The 27051-nt window shown below is 30.5% G+C and overlaps 1 protein-coding gene across 2 annotated transcripts; it reads right to left on the reverse strand.

Annotated features, from left to right (window-relative positions):
- On the reverse strand, positions 1 to 27015 carry LOC107437468 (uncharacterized; the record flags this gene model as incomplete). Of its 2 annotated transcripts, XM_043054134.2 has the most annotated exon segments (7): positions 1 to 144; positions 3306 to 3516; positions 8157 to 8323; positions 15591 to 15739; positions 18879 to 21605; positions 26415 to 26453; positions 26695 to 27015. In XM_043054134.2, coding segments are annotated over 5 exon segments (3309 nt in total), but the record flags the coding sequence as incomplete, so codon positions are not given.
- Between the last annotated feature and the right edge of the window lie 36 nt (positions 27016 to 27051).

Genomic DNA, 27051 nt, shown 5'->3' on the forward strand with positions numbered 1-27051 from the left:
AGGTGAAGAGTTTTGAGCTATTGCTTTAACACGAGATACTAAGTCTTGCGGCAAGTGACGAACCTCAACCACTTCATTAACTAGTCCAATATCCCTGGCTTGCTCGGCTGTTATGACTTGACCTCTTAAAATCAAATCCATTGCCTAAATTAGAAAACAAGCACACAAAATCAGCATTTTATACAGGTAAAAATCACAATTTCGATATGAATGGGTCAGAATTTGCAAAGTTTAGGACAGAATGGGTTAATCCATGGTTTAAACCAGGGTTTAATCTGTCTTGTCCAAAACTGTTTAAAACCCTTTTACTCCAATTATGACATATTAAAAAATATTGTGAAAAATTAAATGTTAATTTTAGAGCAAGAAACAAAATGAAGACAATTTTTTGTTTTATTAAAAAAGTTGATTATTATTTTAAATATTGCATTACTTATCCTTATGGGAAAACATAATTTATCAGTATTAAAAGCATATTTATTCATACTTAAAGGATTAGGTATTCACTTTTGTTGTTCAATGAGTTGTGAAGATTCACAAATTATAAATCTTTTCCTATTATATCATTCTAATTTAACAAGTTAAAGTAAATTGTGTAAAAAGTATCAAATATTTATTAATATGTGTAATTATTATGTGTATAATGATTACACAGATAGAAATTTTTATCTTTTACCAAAGTTCTAGGTTTTGGACAGTTCAAGACAGTAAAACCCATGTGTCCTGTCCAAAACAAGTTTAGGATGTCCAAAACCTCAACCCTGATTTTTAAGTCAAGATTAATTTGCAGATAAACAAAATTTTTATGTATAAAACTCTTATTAGACATATTTTGGCCAAGGGCTCTCGGACAAGGACAAGATCTGATCAGTAGTACTTAAATATTTTTGAATGAAAAATTTTTGCCTAATACACTATCAAAGGTTTATTTATTTCACAAAAAAGATTTTAAAGGAAGGGAACAGAAAAAGAGTTCCTAGATATTCAAAATTCGCAACAAGTTTTTTCCCTTAAAAGATTTTAATTGACAGCGACTTTGATAACCAACTTGGCAGACATTAGTTAGTTTTCCGTATACCTATGTTGTTAATTGATTCATCAAAGTAAATTATTGTTAGATTACCTTCGAAATACCAATATAACCTGGGCATCGTCGTGGGAAACTTCAGCAGAGGGCATTCAAGAAAAGTTACCAGTAATACTTTTTTCCCTTAAATAGACGCTCAGTAATTTTTCATGATTAACGGCTACGGAGTTGAACATTAGTAGTCGTAAACCCATAAAATTGGGTCTGTTGTTCAACGAGGGTTATAAAATATAAAAATAAAATAACAAATAGGTCTACTCCATTTTTATATTTGTTGTAAAAAATAACACAGAATGGTACTTCAAGACCCTTTCACATGGTGCAGTACACTTTTGTATCTCAGGGGTGATTGTGAGCCCAACTCAAAAATTTGGAAAATTTCTGGAGTAAAATCATTAACGACACATTTCAAGAAATTAATGTCTTTATAAATTTAAATCCTTGATATTTTCCCAACATAATTCAAATGAATAATTATGTAGAAGTTTCTACCAGAAAAAATATTTACAGATGAAAGAGATGCCAAGTATAAAAATTCTCACAACAAGAACTCTTTGACGCAAGAATGTCGCTGTGATTCCCTAGAAAACTTTACAACATCTTGGAAAAAGTAAACAAACTAGCAAACCACAGCTTGACATAATAAACAATAATGTAATCACTAGCAATGGTATTACAACATCTGAGGTATTTATACAAAATACGGTAGGACCATTAAAAAAATTAGGCACTGTCGTTAAAAAATAAACTTGTAATCCGGGCATTCTACATATCATTAAAATGGAGAAACATTGACAAGTTTAGTTGTAAGTGTTCTCATTAATTATTACTTAATGAGTTATACAGAAGGTATGAATCTGGAATCTTAGCATATTTGAAGTTTACCTTCTAAATGAGCAAACTAATTTTGATAAGTATAAATTCAATGTTTAGTTCAAAAGCAATATAGAGTGATTATTTTTTATTTCCCTTCTTTTTTTGTAATTTTTGTATAAATGAGTATAAAATAAAGAACAAGCAAATATTGTTACTCATACCAGCCAACATTAGAGAAATAAAATAACGGAGATTTTACTAGCAGCATTTTTTAAGCTACAAGTAAAGTTTTTATCACGCATAATCATGTAAATCAAATTCAAAGTTGGAAATAATATCAGCACTTACAGCTAGCGAAGTAAAAAATATTTATTTAAATCTTAATCTCTAATTAAGATTTTTAAAGTCATTATTTATAATTGTTAAAATATAAACACTCAACATACTGCAGTATTGGCAATAGCACCATCCGTTGAGGAATAAGAGAAGTATTTTTGCCATCATCAATTATTTTATCAGAAAAAAAAATTTTTTTTTAAAATTTCTTCAAAAGACACAGAGAAATTTGAGAATGTACAGGTGAATAGGAGACAGTCCTAAAATACAGGAGACTTGGCAGCAGGGTTGGCAAGGTTTAGGACAGAGTGGATTAATCCACTGTTTAAACTCTGGTTTAAACTGTCCTGTCCAAAACCCCTTTGTCCAAAACCCTTTTACTCAAATTATGTCACAATTTTATCTGAACAATATTTAAGAGGTAAAATAAACATAGAACTAATAACATATTAATAATTAAATATACTAGAGGATATTTGTTTTTAAAAGTATAATGTTTTATTAATATTGTTTGACTCTTCAATTTAAACAAAGAAAGATTAATCAGTAATCAAGTTCAATCGGTTCTCTCATTCAATAAAACATAACTGAAGTTTGGCCTTGCCATACAGGTTAAAATATTAGGGACTAAGTGCTTGGTTCGTCATAAACAGGTTTATTTATCTACAGTACTATTCAAGAATGCTTTTATTTTATTCATGTTCAATTCTTTTAGCATAGTGGTGATACATCACCAGTGTCAGTAACTGAAACTGATGTTATGACCTTCAAAACTGTTCGCACATTTTTCAGTTATTTTGAATTTTCAATTTAAACTAATATATTTATATTTAAAAACAATTTTTTTTTAAAAATAGATGTCTTTTTTTTATCATCCTGTGATGCAGAAATTATAACATTTTTTTAAAAAAATATTGTGAAAAATAAAAGGTTGATTTTTGAACAAATTTAGTTTTTTTTTTTTTTTTTTTTTTTTTTTTTTTTTTTTTTTTTAAGAAAAATTATTATTTTTTAATATTGCCATATTTTATTGGCTCAGATTTGAAAGCAACATAAAGAAACTCACTATAGTCGTTCCAACAGCTTGTGGGAGGGTAAGTGTAGCACCCCCTTCTGGCATGTATCCAAGTCTTGAATATGGCATGCAAAAAGATGCATTGCTTGTGGCCAGTGTAACATCTGCATGGTTTAAAATCGTTAATCCAAGGCCATATGCAGCACCATTCACAATGGCAAATAAAGGCTTTTGGAAGTCTGCCAATGTACTAATCAAATCCCTGTAAATACATATAACTTTGAAAAACAAAATTTTATAACAGCATATTTTAAAAATTTTGAACTAACTAAAAAATATAAAATAAATTAAAAAAAAAATAATATAAAGAACAAAAATTATAAATATAGAAAGAACAATGCAGAATCCAGTATGTTCATGAAAGTAAAGGACCATGTAGAACAATCAAGTTGCTAGTTTGAGTAGATAGAGGACCATATACAATGACAAAACAGTTAGTTCTTATTAGTGAACCAACTGGAAATTGTCAGTGGTTAATTACTGGGATCTGTCTAGGTTTTTTTAAGAGGTACCTTTTTTGTGCAATTAGACACAATTATTTGAGAAAATTAAAAATTATATTAACACGTTCGCTGCCACCGACGACGCGCTAGCGCATCGCTGCCCCATGTGGCAGAATTTTTTTGGGCTTTTTTGCGACAAACCTCTCTAGCACCAATATCTTTCTGCAATATACTTTTAACAATAACTAATATATATGTTATTAACTAAATTTAAAGTAACAGAAACCTTGTATTTACAAAATAAGTCTATTTGGATAGAATAAAATTGTATGTATTTTTTTAAAAAAATGAATATGCAATATTTTTATCATGGGCGATATTCTCACAATTTGTAAGAGGAAAACACACTAATTATTTCTTTTTTCATAAATCATCATCACATAAAAAAATAATAATTAGAAATTGTAATATCAGTGAAAAAAAGTGGAATAAAAAATATCAGCAGCACTCTGATGAGTGAAAAGGGTATCATGAATAGTATAAATGTGGAGGAAAAAATTTTTTTCTTAAGAAAAGAAATTTTTTGCTTCAATATTCTTTATTTTTCATTCTTCTCAAATGAGAACATTTTTACCCCTTCGATGCACGAATAAGGCATCTTTTAAATATAATGGACAATTACACCCACTCTTAATTTTTTTAAACTTTTAATCCCAACTTATTGGAACCTTTCTCCTGAAATCAAAAATCTGGTCGTTTTTTTCATCAAATGTTTATTTATTTAGTTATTAAACATTTAATTTGCCCAAAAAGGCCTCCGTAGGTGATGCAATAAAAAACGATCCCTGACTGGTTATGATGTCACATGTGCTGAATGGAAACGTGCCTCCTCCATCTGCTAAGGCTATTTCAATGCTCTTTTAGTTTTGATATCACTTATATCGTATGAACATCCTTTGTAAATTATTAGTACAAATTTTGCGAATTAAATTTACAGTTTGGATAGCCTGTCCAAAATAAAAGAAAGATTTTAAAACTTCAAACTGTTTATTTATCACTAAAACAACTGTAGAAATGAATATGCTCTTCGGGGCTAATCAATATTTCTTTTCGGCTGAAATCAGTGTTGCTAAAGGTCATATAAAATATCATTCATTCCCCTTAATTCTAAGTTAAAATAATGATCTATTACAGCCTAATTACTTAAAATCAGTCGCAGATGTGATAGAAATATTATAAATTTAGATATAGGATGAATGATTTTATAATTGGGTACTGCATTAGGATTGATTTTATTTTATAATTGGGTACTGAATGATTTTATAATTGGGTACTGAAAATCAGTGTTTTCACAAATCATAATCATTGAGAAATATGAATCCATCATCGTGCTAATGTTCCATAATTCAAATAATATATTTTCATTTTGTTTCTTTTATTCTTACTAGAGTAGAAGGATTTTCTTTTTATGTAAATATTTACTAATACAGTTTATGTCAGTATGCAGTTTACTGTGTATTAAATATTTAAAAACATATCAATGCTTATATTTATTATTTTTTAAGTAAACAGGAATTTTGCTACAGTTAAAAATTATTTTTATTTTTAAGTTTATAAATTTTAATTCCTGTTTCTGCAATATAGTATTTATAAAGTATGGTTATTTTTAATTTCCCTCCTTATTTTTGCTAACTGTTTGTCAATGCTTGCAATGAAGAATTCTAAAATAGTAATATGAATACATTATACATTTATAAGTAAAATAATTTAATTAAAATAGTTGAAAAAGTCTCAGGTTAAGCATTTGGTACTGCTAATCAACACTTTCAAGAATCTAGTCAATAGAAATATATCTGTCCATCATCATTGCCATAATCTACTTATACTTAAAATTTCACTTAATGTTATTTAATTTACCCACATAATTTCAGCGAATATCAGTTAGCTAGACGTTTCTGTTTCTTTAAAGCTAAAGAATAATAATAAAAAACAAGTTTATACAAAATGAAAAGAAATTCGAATACACATTCTTTATTATTTATTAAATAATTTTTAAAAAATTGACAGCAATGTTGATATTTTTATCCTTTGAGTAAATAGGAACTTTGATATGACAAAAAGTTATTTTTATATGCATTTATAAAATTTAATTCCCGTTTCTCCAATGTGGAACAAAATAAATGCATATGCTTGATTTCAAATACTCTTATAACACTAATTAAAGTAATTGCAATAAAGTTAATAAAATTTACTGGAATATATATATATATATATATATATATATACAGTGGTGGCCAAAAGTGTGGACACATTTTGAAAGTTTCATGTTTTTCAACTNTATATACTTTAACATTTACTTTTTTCAAAGAATGAATTTAAAGTTTTGCCGGGATCACAAGTTTGTTTTAAAAAACTACTGCTATGCTAAAGACAATTTCCTGCTTTGATTTTACGCTGGAATAAATAAATAAAAAACCTTAATAACTTAAGCTTTACTAAATTTAAAAATTTAAAACAATTCTATATAAAAAATGGATTCTACATTTCTTTTATTTAACATAATAATAATTCTCTACAATGAATTAACATTCTGCAACAATGTCGCCGTGATTCTGCCATGCATTTCATTTTTAAAAAAATCACGGGGAAGAGAAGTGTTCTTACAAACAGGGTGTGAAATTAATTCTTCTATTAAGTCATAATAACAATCTGTGAAAGGGTTTAATAACAAGTATAAATACGTAATTAACCCGGGATTTTAAAATATTATGGGTCAATATCGGGCTTTACGTTAACATCGAAAAATGACTTCGCGCTTCCTAATTTTAAGAATTTTAGAAGGAGATTTTCCTTATTTTAAGCTCTTCCAAACACTTATTTTAGAGGCGCATACATGGTAAAATACAGGGCCTCATTGTGTACCCCGTTTTTTACGGGGGATAAGAAAATTTTATTTTTGCAGGGTCAAGGGGGAAAAATCTTAAAACTTGCTTTTTTAAAAGTGCTTTGTCAAACTACCATTTTCCCTAAAGTTTAATTCAGGGTTGCACACAAATCTGGAAAAAAATTTGTGTTTTCCCTGTACATATTATACACAATACATTAATAGGGAAAACACAATTACTGTGCTCTTGTGTGAGCTATACTGGGCTCATATATATACAATAGGACCTCGAAATTCCAGACTCCTGAAATTGGGAAATCTCTAAAACCCCGGACTCTTATGCTGAGTTCGTCAGAAAAAAAAAATTCTTTTAAAATAAAAATTTAAATGTAATAGAGCAAAACCACAACTCTACTCTAACAATGAAGCAGTAGTTGATGAGGTAGGGGTCGGGAATGAATGAAAGTTCATAGCTGATAAGGAAATTCCAGTCATTCTTATCAGCTCTTTATAGATAACAAAGAATGCAGAGGGGATTCCCCTTCCATAGATAAGGCCTGCAGGAGGAGGAATTCTTATACCACCTTGTGAAGAAAGAAAACTGGTTCTTTCTTAACCTTTGGGAAAGTTCTTTCATCCCCCAACAAAAAAGGGATTAGTATCAGCTCTTACAGTCTAGTCTAGAAGCCTCTGTTTCAGTCTTAAGTTGAAATTCAGCTCGCGTTTTAAGCCTATATTTTTAGTTTTAATTGCTAATATTATGTTATATAAAAGATCGATTACGGGAGAAAATGACAAAAGTTTGATTTTTAATGTCTCTTATTTATTATTTAAAATGTATATTTATGTTAAGTTGTTAAAATTGACGTCGAAAGTCTACCCACGCACGTTTAATCGTGAAATCAGCCTGGCGAATTCGAAATTTCGATAATTCTATCAATTTAAGTACGGTATCTAAAATCCGAACTTTCCAAATTCCCAGCAGTCTGGATTTTCGAGGTTACACTGTATATATAATGATGATGTGAGCTATATATATACATATATTATTATGCAAGTTACAATTTCTGGAAAAGTTAGAGAAAAAAAGGAAAAGCTGAACATACTTAAATAATGCCAGAAGTATATGAAATAGTTTAGTATAGCTGAAATATCATCCTTACATATCTCATAGATTACGCTTTAAGTGGTCATCATTTTCCCTGTTCATGCAACAAAAAAAAAAAAAAATCAAAACTCCCTGCATTTCCCCTGTTATTTTAGATGATTTTTAAATTCCCTGTATTTTCCAGGTTTTCACTGTGGAGTGGCAGTCCTGTGAAATTATTTGTGATAGTACCACGAAAAAGAAGTAAATTTGTCCAGGACAGATCCCTGACAATGTAAAAAATCTTCAAAATGATCAACAATTCCATACTTTAGATTTCGCAGTAATCCATTAATCTATAGTTAAAGAACCATTATTTCATAGTTTAAGAATTTAAAAACTAAAGTATATTACAGAACAGCACTTACTTGACAGCATTGGCAATATCACCAACAACTTCCTTTTTATGATCTTCCACAAGAGGTCTTACGTCTAGCCCAAGGCAAAATGTTTGCCCAAATCCATTTAAAATTAATAGCCTACAATCTTTGTCATTACCAGCTTTATTTATGGCTTCCTTCAACTCAACTAAAGTCTGTAAGAAAATAAAAAAATTTCACTTAACTTTTCTTACTTCACTTAACATCTTTATATTATTATTATTAGGAATGTTCATAACTTTTAGGCAGAACTAAAATTGAGTAAGTTACTAAATATAGCTGGCAGCTATATTAGTAAGCTTACTTCACTTACTAATATAGCTGCACACAAGGATAGGAAAAATATTATAAATTTCATAATAATTGTTGCACAATGTACGTTATATTGTGGGGAATTTTAGGGATTTTTATAGTTATCAAAATAGAAAAACTGCAATATTTTCCAGTAATGATGGTCACTAAATGTACTTGAAATGTTATGCACTATGTTTATTCATAATTTTAAAAAGTAAAAGGCATTTAATTCATAAAAGATAGTTAAAAGAGCTTTTATAATTAATTTAAAATGGAGTTCTGAATAAAAATCAACTGAACATTTTAGAACAACAAAAAAAGCTTTAAATTGATTTCTATAAATGAAGCTTGCTTCATTATGTATTTGTAATACTTATTTAAATATTCAAACAAGCAAATAATCTATTTCAATATGAATTTTTGTAAGAAACTTACTCAATTTTAGGGAATTTTATAAAATGTACAAAAACCAGGAGTGGTAAAAACCAGTAGACTACTGGAAAATCCACTACAGTTGGTAGCTCTATATTTAGTTATATTTGAATTAAGCACTTTTTACTGAACAGAACAAATACACAAATACTTAATACTCTTAAAGAAGATCAGAGCCAAACAAAGGCAGGTAGGGGCATACGGGGCAGTTGCCCTGTGCCCCACATTAGAAGGGCAGGGCTTCAAGAGGCAATACATGGTTTTGGAGCAACAAAAATGCAATTTTGGAGCAGAAAAACAAAGATTTGGAGCATAGTTAATAAGTAGAATTAAAACAAGAATTTTTAATTTTGTTCATTAATAACATATCTTATTTTTTACACTTTTTTGAAGGTCTCTGAATTAACAAATTAAGTTTCTTTTTGGTACCTTCCAATGCTGTTAAATATTCTGCTATCCTCGACTTAGCCTCAGATAAGAAGATCTACCCGCTTTCCATAATAGACTTGTCTTTATTATTTTACCCATCTTTAATATTTTTTTCAGCTGCGGCTAAGAGATCCTGAGAAGCATTCAATTTTTTTTTGCAAATCAATTTCAGCAGCTTTTAATCTGCTTTCCTCGGTTTCAGTGTTTTTCGCTGTCTTTTTTCTCAACCTCTAATCGAGAAGAATATTTTTTTAATGCTGCACGAGCCACTTTAATCATATCTTTGTCAATTTTAAAGTTATTTAAACCTCTACTTTGTTGATATGTGACACAACTTCTCTCAAACCATTAACACTATACAAATTTAAACTTGCCTTATTGTCAAGTAGCTTTTTGTTCACACTTAAACCTCTTTCAATAACGGCATTCCCATGTGGTACACACAAAAGAGCTTTGTCATAAGAGGATATTTGATATTTCCCAAATTATCTTTCTTCACAAAATAGTTTTTCCAAAACACATCAATTGGTGCATATTCATTTGAGTAAGAAGAATAACCTTCTGGTTCCCCACATAACCTTGTCCCTTCATCTAGTAATAAAGATGCCTCTTCAGGTTTTATAATGGATGGGGTTACTGTTGCCAGATATCTTATTGACTTAATAGAAGTTTCTTCCATTCTCATTACAGGATGCAACACTTTAAGATGGTACAGTAACCTATTTTTAAGAAGCAATGCTTTTAATAAATATTTTTGCGCATGCCAAATAAAAAGAGGTGGCACCTAAATACATAATTTTTTTTCTGAAGAAGATAAGGATGTCATCGCTTTTGTGGTATCTAGTCCAGTGTTTTCACTACAGCGCGAGAACGCGAGAATCTCACATATTTTTTTATATTCTCGCATTAAAAAATGATTACCGCGAGAAATTCGCGCATTCTGTAAACAAATTTCAAAATTCGCGAATTTCTCGCATTTTGAAAAAATTTTCTCATTTGCGCCATTTAGAATAAAATCAGTTTCACTTTTCTTCCTGGATCTTTTATTATTTTCAACATCTGCCCCATTATCTAGCTTCCCTATTTACCAGTATTGTTCAGAACCTTTAAGAACAACAGAACACCATCCTTCAGAACCATGGAACCTCTTTCAGAACGCATTTCTCTGCAACCACGTGTTTACCGTAGGTAAGGTTTCTTCATGTAAGACGTTAAAAGTTTTTGCTCGTTAATGTAAGATGGACAAATACCTTGTAAAGCCAATATCTTCTACTCCGAAACGGACAAATGAAAATGAAACAAATGTGGGTAGAAGCGATCAAAACGAAACAAATACGCATTTGAGCAACCTAATGAGAATAGCTGATGAAAAAGTAGATGTAGAACATTTTCCATAGGATGATGCAGCAAAAATATTCAATGCTTTAAAAATTAGAAGATGTTAAAAATGCATCATAATTAAAGAAATTTTATTTTTTTTCAAGTCTCTTTACGTGTTTTTTTTTTTAATTTTTGAAATCTCACTTAACTTTTTGAAATCTCACCCTGTTTTTGAGAAAGGGTGAGAAATTCTCACCCATTTTTTTTCTGAGATGAAAACACTGATCTAGTCCAACATTCATTAAATTTGAATTTTGCCAAATTTCTGCGTTTTCTACATCCAATGATTTTAAGTCTTTTACCGACAAACATGAAAAGCAGAACTCTTTAAAAAATGCCCTAACAATGCACCATTTCATGATACAGCAAGTGAAGAAATGGTGTTTCAGTTTGGAAAAGACCTAAAAATTTATTTAATATTGCCGAAATATTTCTTTAAAAAAAAAGGAGCTTTTGGCAAAAGAAATTTAAATAAATTCAATACTGAGTGGCTCATACTATTTTTTAAATTAATAATGACTTTATTTAATTCTGTAAAAGGTAATTCAAAACTCTAATTAATTTAACTATTATTTAAGGTTATCGAGTGTAATTTTCTTAAAATTTAAATAAATGTTATTTGTAATAGTATATTCAACAAAAAAATTAACAAGATTAATATTGATAATACCAAATTTATAAAAATATGTAAAGAATTAAGTAAATTAAGAAAGCTAAGTGTAAATTAGTGAATGGCCCCTAATAAATTTTTAATAAAATGAACTTTTTTTAAAAAACAAAACATCAGTAGAGTGTAAAAAACAGTCAGTTTTAGGTTAGCTTCTTCATTAATTTATCGTATGAAGACAAAAAATCTATGTTTTGTAAATCCATTGCTTTCTAGTGCAGAATTCAGCCAAATTTTGGCAATTACGATGGACAAATTCAAATGGTGAAAAATTTAAATACTTCCATAAAGTTCAATTCTTCATTACAGAAGTAGTGAAGCAGAGGGGGGGGGGCAGAAAAGCTTTTGCCCCAGTCCCCAATTTGGCTAAGTCGGGCCCTGCAGTAATTCAGTTGGATGAAACATTCAATTACAAACAGACCAAAATATTCCTTAAAATGCTGTTTAGTTGAGATTGATTAGAACTTTCAATTGTCAAACCCTTGATACCTCAAAAGAAGAGTCAATTCCATTTTGATAAAATAGGAAAATCACATACCTACATGTTTCTTCACAGTGTAATAGTTATTCATAATATAATAATAGATCTTACTGTTGTTAACTTCCAGTATAGTGAAGCTTGACCACTAGTGATTTGGCTGAATAGCCTAAGACTGAATAATCGGCCCAATATCAATATTTTTTTTTAAATAATTAATATATATATATATTATAAATAAACAAATCTAGTACTATCACAAAATTAGTACAGTAGGGAACCGATTATCCAGAATGATCGGGACCATCGCTATTCCGGATAACTGTTTTTTTTCCGGTTTTCTGAATCGCTACAAAAATCCGTTTTTTTTTATTGTTAAACCAAACTAAAAAAAATATTTAGAAGTAATCTTAAAAAGAAGAAAAAACGATGAAGTAATACACTAATGATTATTTGCAAAATGATAGTAAGGTAAACATCTTTCAAAAAAGAACAAAAAATCCTGAAATCTTATGAGGGAAATTATTTTTTTTTAAATGGCGGGAAAATTTATTGAATATTGTTCCGGTTTTTTGGTTTTCTGATTTCCGTATAACGGGTTCGGTACTGTACTAATAAAATTTAAGCTGACAATTCTTTAAGTAATGAAATCAGAATAAAAATCACATTTTTTCTGAATACTAACTTTCACTCCCTTTTATATTTTTTAACAAATTAGCAAAGTAAATAGCTTTTAAGTATTGAAATTTTTTTATTTGACTGCTTCGAAACTAGTTGACTAATTCTGATTTCATTCTAAGGTTGTATTTTGGCCCATAAAATGACATAATTTAAAATGAAGTTAAAACTTTAATTGCCAATAATTAAAAAACTTTTTCAGCAAATACTCAATCGAATAATAAAAAATAAGAAGTATAATTGATAGCAATCTGTTGCAGAGAATAGTCTTCAAATAAATGAGTAGCAAACTTTTTTTTGAAAAATTTTTTCAAAAATTTAAGGACCATAAAATAGTATGATTGTTTATCATCAAATATACCACCGGTGACAGTTCTTAAAAACATCAACAAATAAAAAACAATTTTATTATGACACATGTACTGATATAATTGCATTAATTAACATGGTTCGCCAAAGTAGGATCAGGTAATTTCTGCAAACCCGGGTTGTGTTTTCCTAAAAAAACTATTTTCAGATTGTTAAATGTTAACAACATCTGTGAAACTAAACCATATTCCATTCTTAATCATTTCATTTCATTGAATTGTAAAATTAAGGGCAGAAATCAAGATTCACAATTTTTTTTTCATACATTTAAAAAAGAGCAAATAAAGAAATTTGAGAAAAACATTTAAATAATTATTAACACAAGTTTCTATATTTCGCTGTTAGGCACGCATCACATATTCAGTAGTGGGCCAATCACGCTAAATATTAAGCAATGCCAAAAAGTTTGTCTTTCCAAAATGTTCTACCCTCAATGCATGGTCTCATTCTAGGTGATAAAAGAATGACTTTTTTTTTAAAAAAATAAGTATTTTTGAAAGACTGAAAANTTTTGTTAAAATAGGAAAATCACATACCTACATGTTTCTTCACAGTGTAATAGTTATTCTTAAAATAATAATAGATCTTACTGTTGTTAATTTCCAGTATATTGAAGCTTGACCACTAGTGATTTGGTTGAATAGCCTAAGACCGAATAATCGGCCCAATATCAATATTTTTCTTTTAAATAATTAATAAATATATTTTATAAATAAACAAATCTAGTACTATCACAAAATTAGTACTAATAAAATTTAAGCTGACAATTCTTTAAGTAATGAAATCAGAATAAAAAATCACATTTTTTCTGAATATTAACTTTCACTCCCTTTTATATTTTTTTAACAAATTAGACCAAGTAAATAGCTTTTAAGTATTGAATTTTTTTTATTTGATTGCTTTGAAACTATTTGACTAATTCTGATTTCATCGTAAGTTTGTATTTTGGCCTATAAAATGACATAATTTAAAATGAAGTTAAAATTTGAGTAGCCAATAATTAAAAAACTTTTTCAGCAAATACTCAATCAAATAATAAAAAATAAGAAGTATAATTGATAGCAATTTGTTGCAGAGAGTAGTCTACAGATAAATGAGTAGCAAACTTTTTTTTGAAAATTTTTTTCAAAAATTTAAGGACCTTAAAATAGTATGATTGTTTATCATCAAATATACCACCAGTGACAGTTCTTAAAAACATCAACAAATAAAAAACAATTTTATTATAACACATGTACTGATATAATTGCATTAGTTAACATGGTTCGCCAAAGTAGGATCAGGTAATTTCTGCAAACCCGGGTTGTGTTTTCTTAAAAAAACTATTTTCAGATTGTTAAATGTTAACAACATCTGTGAAACTAAACCATATTCCATTCTTAATCATTTCATTTCATTGAATTGTAAAATTAAGGGCAGAAATCAAGATTCACAATTTTTTTTTCATACATTTAAAAAAGAGCAAATAAAGAAATTTGAGAAAAACATTGAAATAATTATTAACACAAGTTTCTATATTTCGCTGTTAGGCACGCATCACATATTCAGTAGTGGGCCAATCACGCTAAATATTAAGCAATGCCAAAAAGTTTGTCTTTCCAAAATGTTCTACCCTCAATGCATGGTCTCATTCTAGGTGATAAAAGAATGACTTTTTTTTTAAAAAAATAAGTATTTTTGAAAGACTGAAAAAAATTTTCCTATCAAGTAATAGTGATGCAGAAAAATTAAGGACTTTTAAAAACATTGTACCAAAATTAAGTACAGGGTATCAGCTATACTTTAGATTTTCAAATTCATGACTAATTCCAAGAACTTTTCATGACTTAATGAAGCTACTATTTTCTCCGACAAAAACAGAATAATAAATTTAAAAAGTTTTATAATAACATTAATTAAAATGATAGGTATAACCAAAACTGTTATATTCTGCATCTTCATATTTACTGATTTTAAATTTAAAAAAAAATGGAATAAAGAAAGAGTTGAAGCAATAAAATAGCTGAAAAAATAATAGCTGAGCAAATTTTTTTTCTTCAGCAAAATTATATTCCAAAGTTACTTCTCGTTCATCATAAAGGAAAGAAATACTCCTGATTTTTCTGTTTTCATTTCGGAATAAAAAAAATTTGCCAATGACTGGCTTGCTCCAACTAGAATTTTAAATTAATAAAATAAAAAATTATAATAATTCTGAAATCACAGAAGTTTAAAAGATACTTCGCTCCAGAAATTATGTTTTTCCTTTCCTTTCTTGAAAGAACACCATAATATTTAAAGAACATGATAAAAACTTTTTATATTTTAATAAAATATGATTGTGAGTGGGGATTTTGTCACAAATTCAGATATTCGGAACACCATGAAGTTGGGGGGGGGATTCCATTTTAAAAATAAAAAAAAATTTCAACGACCTAAATCCATGATTTTTTTTAAAAAAATAGTTAAAATCATGAAAAATTTTGTTAAATACCGAAATTCAGTTTCCAGGTGCACGGATACCAAGTACTTTTAAGGACCCTTATTTTCCAAAATAAAAATTAAGCAGTTTTTAAGGACTTATAAGGATCATGAGAACACAACCCTGTATTAGAGTATTTTTTTCTTCTTTTAAAAACACTTTTTATGCATGAATGAGATATTACAAGAACCAATTAAATAGTATCAATGCTGTAAATAATAATAATAATATTACCTCATGAGTGAGGAATATAGATTTCCCTCTGGTGATTTTCAAAACAATCTGGATGTAATCATTATCACGGGTAACATTTATGGTTTGAAAATGACAGGTGAACACTCGGGGAGGAACTTTTACTTTTTCCTCAGCACGTCCTTCCTTTTCTAAAATAATAAACATTTTTTTTTATTAAAAAAAAACTCTGCATAACATGTCATAGAATAAAATTACTAAAGTTAGAGAAAAATACTGAGTTGTCAATGTTTAGGACAGAATGGTCAATTCTGTCCTAATTATTCAAATTATGTCACAATTAAAAATAAGTATTGTGGAAAATAAAGTTACTTTTTGCACAGGAAAAATGAAGCTAAAGTTATTGTTTTATTAAAAAAAAAGTTGATTATTATTTTTAATACTGTACTATTTATCTTTATGCAAAAACATTATTTAACAGCATTAAAATCATATTTAGTCATATTTAAAGGTATTCACTTTTGTTGTTCATTGAATTGTGGAGATTCACAAATTATAAATCTTTTCCTATTATATCATTCTAATTTAACAAGTTAAAGCAAATTGTGTAAAAAGTATCAAATATTTATTAATCTATACAATTATTATGTGGACAATTGTTACGCATATAGAATTAAATTACCTTTCACCAATGTTCAAGGTTTTGGACACTTTAAGACAGTTTAGGACAGTAAAATCCATGTGTCCTGTCCAAAATAAGTTTAGGAAGTCCAAAATCCCAACACTGGAAAAATATTGTGGTGCCTCAATATAATGTGCTTTATTCTATCCCACATTTAAGAACTTTTTTAAATCTTAAAAATGTCTTACAATAGAGGATTCCTAAACCTTTCTAAGACGAGCCCCCCCCCCCGCACAACAAGATATAAAAAATTGTCATAATAAATTTTATAATATTAGGACAGATGCAAAATTTATGGAAGCCTATAGTAACTTTAATGTACTACATTTTTTAAACCCCTTTAGTAGTATAACTGTTATTAACCAATCAGTATTGCACCGCTTTTAGAAAAAGAACTAAAAGTGTTCTCTCTTCCAAAGAAGGAACTAACGTCTTCTTTTTTCAAAAGGGCTATTTTTACACAACGACAACTTTATGTTCATGCTAACAGTATTCTTAAAAAGCACATGCAATATTATTACAGGGTAGGGACAGGGCCGTCTTAATAGCAAGCAGGACCCCCGGGCACAGAAATGTTTTGGGCCCCTCTTACATTTCATACTGTTTAAAATAGAACTAAAAAACTTCACATGCATAAAATTAAGCACTTTAAAGATATGCAATAATTTTAACAAAGTTAAACACATTTTTACAGCCCGAAAACTCAATGCACATAAAATAAGGCATTTTTAAACTAGGCATACTTTTTCTTAAAAAAATGAGATGCTAACAAATTGCAATCCTCAAATAGTAAGTAATTTTCAAAACCAAGAAGCTAATTAAAATAAGTAAATTAAAAAGCATAGGGGTATAAAATTCTTCTTTGTATTTTATTTTGTAACCGTCACTGAACAGCCGACCCAATTTTTGGGTTTACGACTACCAATGTTCAATTCCGCGGCCTTACAATTTTGAACCAATCCAGAAGACAAGGAAACTCCTGGATCAGTACCCCCAGAGGTAGGACTTGTTATGGGAACTTTCATGGAGGACTTTGTGACTCAACAGATTTAACGTGCACCAGTCACCATTTACTACAAGGGGAGTTTTCGGCCGGCGGAGATCGAACCCACGACCTCTTATACATGGGCCCAGTGCCCTACCAACCAGGCTATCCCGGTTAAGGGTTAAACAATTTTTTCATTTTTTATTGTAACCGTCATTGAACAGCTGACCAAATTTTTGGGTTTACGACTTCTAATGTTCAACTCTGTAGCCTTTTACTTTTGAACTCAATATAATAAACAAAGGAGCTCTTGTATCAAGTATTGGGGGAATTTTGCATTCATGGAGTACTTTTTCAGTGGAACTAACCCGCATTTACCTTACATGGAGATGAAGACCACGTGAGCCTCCCATGGTTAGTCTGACGGCAAAAGGACTCTAACCCATGATCCGTCTGTCACTGAGGATATTTCAAGTCAGCACTGTGGTCTGTGCAAGCCGGATGCAGATTCGTATCGACCAGCCATCATTGAATTCGAACCCGGTCCAATTCATTGGAAGACGTACGCTCTATCCCCTGAGGCATCGCGACTAGGGTATAGCAATTAAAAAAATTCAGACCAGTTTAAAAGTTGCTGTCGTATGATTCGAAACACTTTAAATTACTTTAATTAACTATAAATACTAAACAGAGTTGGTTGTCAAGCATATTTAGTTGTTGTTGTAGTTCATTTATGTCACACTGGAGCTGCAGAATGGGCTATTGGCGACGGTCTGGGAAACATCCCTGAGGATGATCCGAAGACATGCCATCACAATTTTGATCCTCTGATGAGGGGATGGCACCTCCGCTTCAGTAGCCCAATGACCTGCGCGCGAAGTCGAGCACTTTATGGTCGAACAGTTTAACGAAGATACCGCACATCCTCGCACAGCCCATACCGCACATCCTCGGTCCCTATGCAGACTGATCCTAATGGTTACCCATTCTCACACTGACCGTAGCCAGTGATGCTTGACTTCGGTAATCTCAAGCATATTCAGAGACATTATCACTTAGGGAGTTCAGCACCTAAAAACTTCATTTTAACGAAGAAAAATAGATTTCGGCTGACTTTTTATTTTTCCTAGTGATAAACTATTCAAACTATTGGTGTTTGCATGGTAATCGATCACTGTTCTTAGAAAAAAAATTCACACTTTTTACTCTAGTATATATCCCAGAAAGCATGCAACCTTACAGCTATTTTCTGTTAGAATTTTCTTCTTATTGTCGAACGAAAGTGTTTGTACTAAAAACCTTTTTTTAATAAGCCAAAAATATTGCAGTTTTTAAACCTTTCATCCTAAAAGGATTACAAATTATTTTTTAAGATTTTTTTTAAAAATAAGTGTTGTCACTTAGGTCTATAATGGGTCTCACCCATTTTTTTTCTATGATGAAAACACTGATAGAACCATGTGAAAAGCACGGCTTTGCATTATACGTGGTGAAAAATGACATGGCAAAGAAAAAAAATCTCATTTTCAAAAAGGCAAAATTAAGCACTAATGGAAAAAAAGAACCTTTAAAGGCTTTTAAAATTTAAAAATGATACGCAACTTACAGCAATTTTTGACAACAAAAAAAATTATATAACTTTAATACAATCATACAAACTTACTCTTAGCTGCCAACAGGATTTTTGAATAACCAGGAATATCAGCATAATTTTCTGAATAATGATTTTTGAAGATGTTGTTGGGCTTCTTTGTTTGTCTATTATTATTTAAGCACAGTTTTTTATCCGTTTTAGATGAATTCTTTATTTGGTTTAGGGTTATATTTTCTCTTGATGTCGAAAAGGAAAGTTTTTGATTGAAACTTTGTATCACAGTTGCGCAGTTTGGGTTTACAACAGTGGCTGTAGATTCACTAGATGATATGCACTTTTTATTCACAGAGTGAGTTTCAGTTATTCGTGAAGGGGATGAACAAGAAAAAATAGGCGACCCTACGGAGAGAGGCATTTGTGCACAGTTGATGGCCAATGAACCGTCGTGCGTTAACATATTTTCCATATTGCAGACACTACTAGAAATGGGTGAGGCTTTAAGGCTATTGGCAGAACTCTTTAACTGCTTATTGCACATTTTAGGAATTTTCCATCGCATTTTAGCTTTTGAGTTGATTATTTTCATGTACTTTCTTAAAATACGTCTTCCCAAAAAGATGATGTATGATTCAGATTTAAGGCTACTTTTTACGGATTTACACAATTTTTCAGATTTCGTTGAAAAGTTTTTTGTTCTATGAATTAGTAAGTTTGCTCGATCACCCGAAGAATCCTTTGCATTCTCATCGATATCTTTCCTTTTAATATTTTCAGTGATGCATATTTCAGATTTAATATTTACATAGCACACATTATTTGGTATACATTGTTCTAAAACAGGAGGCTTGCTGATAGCATTCTTCGTTTCATCAGCGGGGACTAATTGTAGATCGGCTTCCGAATCATCGTCGACTTTATCGATATCGCAGAAGCTCTGAATGTCATTACTCTTTTCGACTCCAACCTCGAGAGTTTCAAAATTGTCATCAAGAGTTAAGATTTTTTCAAGGTTTCCATTATCGTCGGAATAGTTCCTTTTACAGTCTTCAAGCAAAGATGATGACAGGGAATAATCTTCGTCACAAATGAAATGGGAATTCACGGGAGGGAAAAAATCTTTAAACGATTCATCACTTTTGACGTTTGATGTGTCGGCTGTCGTTGAACTGTCTTTAACAGAACTAAACGATGATTCGCACTGTTCTAACACGGGAGGACATTCCAGCGGGGCATTTGAGGAGTGGATCTCTTTTACCGCTGTCAACAAAGGCAAATTCTTAGAGTCATTATCACAGGAAGTAGAGACGATTACTTCGGCACCCACTTCTTCAACACATGGGTCAATAGTATCTGCAACGTCAAAAAACGTTGATGAACAATCGACAATTTCACTAATATGGTTGTCGACATCGCTATGCAAATTTACATCGAAATTTAACACTTCAGTTTGTATTGCATTGCAAGTAGAGGATAAATCTACTATATTGTTAGTATCTTTTTCAGGAGTCAAAACCTCTTTGGAAAGAACTGGAAACGTATTATAATTAGGAAAATCAATATCTAACGTCTCATCGGCTGTTATAATAATACTCTTTTCGAGCACTGGTGGATTTGAATCTTCCTCTTCCAGTTTATCTTCAAAATTCAGCAAGGAATGAATCTTTGATCGCGTCAGATACGACTTATTGCACCTTTTAAAATTAGACTTGCCAGGAGATTCACTTGGCAGTTTTGTATAAATTTGGCCACTGGCTGTGGAACTTTTATTCATCTTGGCAGGCTTTTCCCCAGATACTTTGCCAAAAGCGGAACACGAAGCAGCTTGCCTTACATCGAGCTGTCTCAAGATATTATCCGGAGAAAAGTTTTTAGCCCATTTAATTTCATGCAAAGATTCATACAATCTTTCAATTTCAGGACGACGTCTCCTATTGCATTCGTTTTTATGAGCCATGTTTTCTTGAAAAGAACATTCGTTTCCATGAGCCATGTCCTCTTGAAATGAACATTCCTTTTCGTGAGCCATGTTCTCTTGAAATGAACATTCGTTTTCACGAGCCACGTTCTCTTGAAAGGATACCTTCGACATTTGGACTTGCCTGATGGGTGTTTGAGCATTATTGCTATCAACGAAAGTTTTCACCTTAGTGCGAGATATAACTGTCTTTTCTTCAACCGTTTGTTCACCTATTTCATTATATTGTCTACTAACCACAACAGTTGTGCAGGTGGCAGTGCAATCACAGCTGCATGCTTTTCTGCGTATGTTGCGTCGCAGATTGTGCCGGAAGGGCAACACAGCATTCATGTCCAAAGGATGCGAGAGTCTACTACTCAGTAATGCTTCGTGTTGAAAAGTCGAAGGTGACATATCATCTAAAGTTTCAATAGAATTGATTTCGTGTGACACCTGAGCGGGAGGATTTATATCTTTATCACTCATGCAAGACACATTACTAGACGCAGAAGAGCCAGAAGAGTTGCGACATCTTTTCACCATCTTGCCAATAGACTCGTCTTTTCTAAGTCGCTTGCGACCAGAGAAACTTGAGTGTTGAGACGAATTTGAGCAATACAGGGTTGAGTCGCTCGAAGAAGAGGAGAAGGAATTACATCGAGACCAGTTTGACTGACTGTTGATGATTCCGTTACTCATAGAAAGCTCGACAGAACTTTGTTCCATTTTTCTGGATATTCTTCTGTTCATTTTTGAAAAATGAAAGAATTAACTTCAAACTTAAGACAGGTCGACAGAACTGTTTGATATGATCCAATTTCCCTCTTTCATCTGTAAACCTAAAGGGGGAAAAAAGCAAAAAACATTTTAGATATTATATAGTAATGAAATTTTATGCAATCTATATTATAAGTAAATTTTATATTATCTGCAAAGATTTGAAAAACAACCCAAAGAGAATATTTTAAGAAAAACTAAATATAATCAGGAGTGATTGTAAGCCCAACACAAAAATTCGAAAAATCTTTTGAGTAAAATCATTAAATACCCCACTTTAAAAAATTAAAGTCCCGCTGTGGACTGATCGTTAAGACACGGTTCCCAGCAGATCATTGAAGTCAAGCATCACTGGCTGCGATCAGTGGGTGGGCGGGTGTCCACGACGATAAGTCTGCGTAGGGATCAAGGGTGTGCGGTATTGGTCCTCGTTTAACTGTAATACAGTAAAGTGCTCGATTTCGAGTGCAGGTAGCCGGGTTACTCAAGTAGGGGTGTCATCCCCTCTGCACAGGATTGAAATTGTGATGGCATGTTTTCGGATCATTCTCAGGTCCCATTGTGCAGCTCTAGTGCGAGGTAAATGAATAAAAACAGCAACAACAAAAATTTATATCTTTATAAATTTAATTCATTGATATTTTCAAACATTCAAAATAAATTATATGCAGCATAATTTAAATGAATAATTATGCATAAGTTTACTTTTATTTCTAATCACATTTATTATTCTACCAAAAAAATAATTACAAATGAAAGAGAAGTCAAGTATAAATTCTAGTTCTCTAGTTCTAATATTTTTAAATAAAATATAAAAGAATTTTTATACATAAATGTGATCAATGATTTCTTGAATTTCCGGATTGCAATTAGCGAATAATCCGGAAATCTGTAGCTCTTCTGGAGCACAATCATCCCTGTGTAATAAAAAAAAAATTTGGTAAAATTAAAATTTACTTTAGCAGAAAGTTCTCAAAACTGTGACATATGTCTCATAACAGATGCACATGCAAACTCGCAAATATTTTATTAAATACGTAAAATGATTGGTGCTTGCATAGGCTATGGTCTGATGATAAGCAGAAATGAGTTGTGGTTCAATGAATAGTGAAAACGTTTAACAGAACAAGATGAAAACTACGCTTTTGCATAATACATGATAAAGAAGAAAAAAAAATCTCATTTTTGAAAAGGGAATATAAAGTAATTATTAAAAATCCCCAATGAAAAAAAAAGCATATTTAAAGGGCTTTTAAAAAACGAAAATTGAAAACAAGTGCTTTTTAAAAATGTTACACACCATGAAACAAATGCAGAATTTACTTTCCTTCCATCTAAGAAATGCAGAATGCAAGTACTGCAACAAGGCTATTTATGGAGTGCACATATTTAACAAATAATGCAACTTTCCCTGATTTTTAAAATTAAAATAATACTTCCTGACAATTTAAGGTTTTCCTTATTCTCCTTGACCCATGGGAGCCCTTTGAATACCTAGTGCAAATTCCTCACAAAAAATTTAGTGTTCTTTTTTTTTAATTAATTACAAAAATGCAGAACATTTTGTTATACATACATATGACAGATAAATATAAACTTGAAAATGTTAAGTTTTCAACAAAAATATACAATAATAAAACAAACGGAAGTTATAGCTGAGTATGCTTAGGAAAATGGAGATTCTACGAATCAAAGTTTAAGTTATAAAGTAAGACTTTTTGAGTTTTAAGAAAGATAAACAAAAATTTTTTTTTCTCCAAGCTCATAAAATTTCTATCAAGAATGGGATACAGGATTATTTTTTCCATTCCATTCTTTTTAACTGGTTCAATGCAATATTGAAAGTATTTGAATAATTATAATTTAAAATTAAGAGTTAAGTCTACACAATTTATGAAGCTTACAAAAAGATTTAAAAAAAAAAAAATGCAATATAAAACTTAAACTTAAGGGTTTTAAACAGTTTAAGACAGTTTTGGACAGGATGGTTTAAACCATAGATTAATCTATTCAGTTCTAAACCTTGCCATCTCTCTATAAAAAATATTTTACATTTGTGTCTAGGTAATAAAGAAAATCTAATTTGATAATACTTGAAAATAAATGAGCGGCTGATTCTGCAATAAAGGGAAAATTAATTGTATGTTACTTATTAAAAAATAAAACATTGATTGAAAAAAGTGTAAAAAATTATACTAAAATATTTCAAAGTTATACATTATCAGAATAAATCATCAGAAGAGTTTAAAAGTGTGAATTTTATTTCATTTTTGAGGTGAATGGCAATATGGGCGTTTTAAGAGAACGCCATACCACGTAAGAAAATATGTGGTGGGATATCTCTCTCATAGAATTTCAAGCTTCATATTTTATTTTATAACCGATGGTGAACAGGTTGTCTAGCCAATTCTTTCAATAATCACCTTTTAAGTACTTTTTAAGCACTCAAATAGTTTAAAGAGCTATATACATTAACAAAATGCAAAATAATTTTCAAAGACTTTACATGATCATGATAAAATAATCAGTTTCTGACAAAAAGAACTCTTTTCTTGATTACATTAGCCACCATAAATAGATAGAGATCTTTTGGTTAGATATCAGAGTGTCGAAAATGAAGCTGAAGCCAGAAATTGAGAATATCTTGCAAAATGCTGCAGAGTTATACATGAGAGTGCAACAATCTCACCAAATTCAGCTCAGTAGATGGACTTGCAAGTATTTTCACCAAAAATGTAAAATGATTGGCGCTTTCATGTGCTATAGACGGTTAGAACGCCGAAATGTGTTATGGTTGAATGAATTGTGAAAACGTCGAATAGAACAATGAGGAAAACGTGGTTTTGTATACGTGGTGAAAATTGACATGGTAAAGAACTCGACGGAATTGACATGGTACTAGAAAACGTGGTTTTGTATACATGGTGAAAATCGACATGGTAAAGAAAAAAGTATCACTTTCGAAAATAAAGCACTTTTAAAAAATAATCAATGAAAAAAGCACCTTTAAGGGCTTTTAAAAAACAAAAATATGCACTTTTAAGCACTTTTTAAAAACACTACGCACCCTGGTGAACAGCCTACCCAATTTTGGGTTTACGACTAAAAATTTTAATCCCAATACAGAAGAGAAGGGAGGTCCTGGATCCGTACCCCCAGAGGTATTGATTTATTATGGGAACTTGAAGGATTTTGCAACCCCAACAAATTTAACGCACATCAATCACCATTTATTACACAGGGAGTCTCTGGCCGGCGAGAATCGAACCCACGACCTCTCGGACATGAGCCAAGTGCCCTACCAACCGGGCTATCCTGGCCCATACTTCATATTTGTAAAAATTTTGAAGTTTGTCTGTAAAAATTAATAGCTACCTGCCTTAAATTTTTTTTTTTTTATTGATCCCATTAACTAGACAACAGGGTTGCAAAAAATACCGGGTTTTTCTAGAAAAACCCAACCGGGGTGGGATTTTCTGGGTTTTAATGGGCTTTTCTGGTATTTTTGGGCTTTTCTGGGTTTTTTATGTTTTAATGGAGTTTTTTTTGAAAGAGAGGGCAGGGATAAGTACCTTATTTTAAAACAGCCTATTTTAATATTGATAAAGTTTAATTTTATAAATTGACTTAACATATAGGTAATTAAAAATTAATACAAATAAATTAATGCAAAAGTCTGAAAAAGTTTCCTCTGACATCACTATGCAAAATGTTATATTTACTCACACACATCACACATTTGAAACTTATTTTAACACAGGATTACTTTTAATTTATATTTTAGTCTTAAAAAATATTTGAGGAAAATATTTTATTTGCAAAGAAAGCAAATGAAAGGCACTGACTAATCAATAGCCATACAGTCAAATCTAGCCAGCAAGGTGACTGACGTGTCTCCAACATAGTTAGTTTTTTCACCATAGGTTAGTTTTTTTAGGCTAGACTACATATATATTTAAATAGAATAGCTTTTCAACATAACAAAGGATAAAAAAGAAATCAATCTTAGAAGAACCCAGTAAAGCCCACTTTAGGGTGGGTTACCCAGTAAAACCCGGGCAGGTTTTACTGGGTAGGTGGGATTTTTGCAACCCTACTAGACAAGTATTGAAGCAATCATGCCTTGGTTATAATGCTATAATGAATGAGAATGAAATTGTTTAGTATAGCTGAAATATCATGGTTAAATATCCCATAGATTACGCTTTGAATGGTCACCATTTCGTAAAAGAAAAAAATATGAAACAAAATTCCCTGTATTTTCCTAGGTTGTAAATTCCCTGTTATTTTAGGTGATTTTTAAATTCCTTGTATTTTCCAGGTTTTTCCTGTGGATTGCCAAAAAATAATATTACAAAATAGACCTTAATATAATACACAGTGAACAGTTCTCAATTGGAAAAAATGTTTGCTTTTGTAAGAAAGCATATGCAAATTTCTAAACATTTCAAAATATTATTCCCCTGAAAATTAATGTTCAGTTTAAAACATATAGATGCTCTTAGATAAAATGACAATTACTTTTTTACAATAACATGTGGTTGCTACACATAATTATTTAAAAAAGAAAAGTTCCAAATTACAGTAATTACAAATCAGAATTAAAAATATATTACTTTATAAAGTTGAAACAATGATAGATCAAAGAAGCATAAATTGAATGAAAATTTTAAATATTTAGATATAGTAATCAGAATTGTAAACATATTGCTGCACAAAATTAAAAGAATGATAGAACAATAGATTTATTAATGTTTCATAAAATTAAATTATATGATCTTGTAAACTTAAGCAATAGAGTATTGAAGGGACTATCAAGAAATTTTGCATTACACATGTAAATACTCACATTAATCAAAAGATTCAATTACCTAAGTTTTATTGGTCTTTATTCGGATTTCGTCTTGAAACTGTGAGATACAAAATAAACATTAGATTCCAAAACAAACATAAGGACATATAATTATTAATTTATACTACTTGACATATATGATTTACAATAGAATAAAAACAAGTAGTACAAGTAAATATGTTATGTTGGATGATCGTATGAAGTAAATTGTATTGCGTTTCAAAAATGAAATCAAACGAGCATGAAGGTAAATTTGTGCTTTTTTTAAAAAAATATTAAAGCACATAGCCATTACATACCTTTAAGAATCAAATGAGCAAATAAGAAAAAGATAATTTCCATTCAAATAAAGAAGCAATAACCTTGATTGCCCGATGTTTCTCACAGTTTTGGTAACACAGCATCACATCGGACAAATATTTGTACCCAAAATAAAAACTGAAACGTTCAAATTATGAAAACTGCGGTAACGCTTTGTATTTAAACAGTAATAAGATTAGAATATATTTTACAAGCATATGATTATTAGTAAACGATACGAATTTAATCTGCTTTTCACTTTTCTAAAATAATGCGATCGTATATTACACATATTGCTAAAAAGGGTATGTATGTTGTCAAAACTGATGCCACTTTTTGAAATCCACTTTCGACGA

The sequence above is a fragment of the Parasteatoda tepidariorum genome, chromosome 9 (assembly GCF_043381705.1).
Source record: "Parasteatoda tepidariorum isolate YZ-2023 chromosome 9, CAS_Ptep_4.0, whole genome shotgun sequence".
Classification (NCBI taxonomy): domain Eukaryota; kingdom Metazoa; phylum Arthropoda; class Arachnida; order Araneae; family Theridiidae; genus Parasteatoda; species Parasteatoda tepidariorum.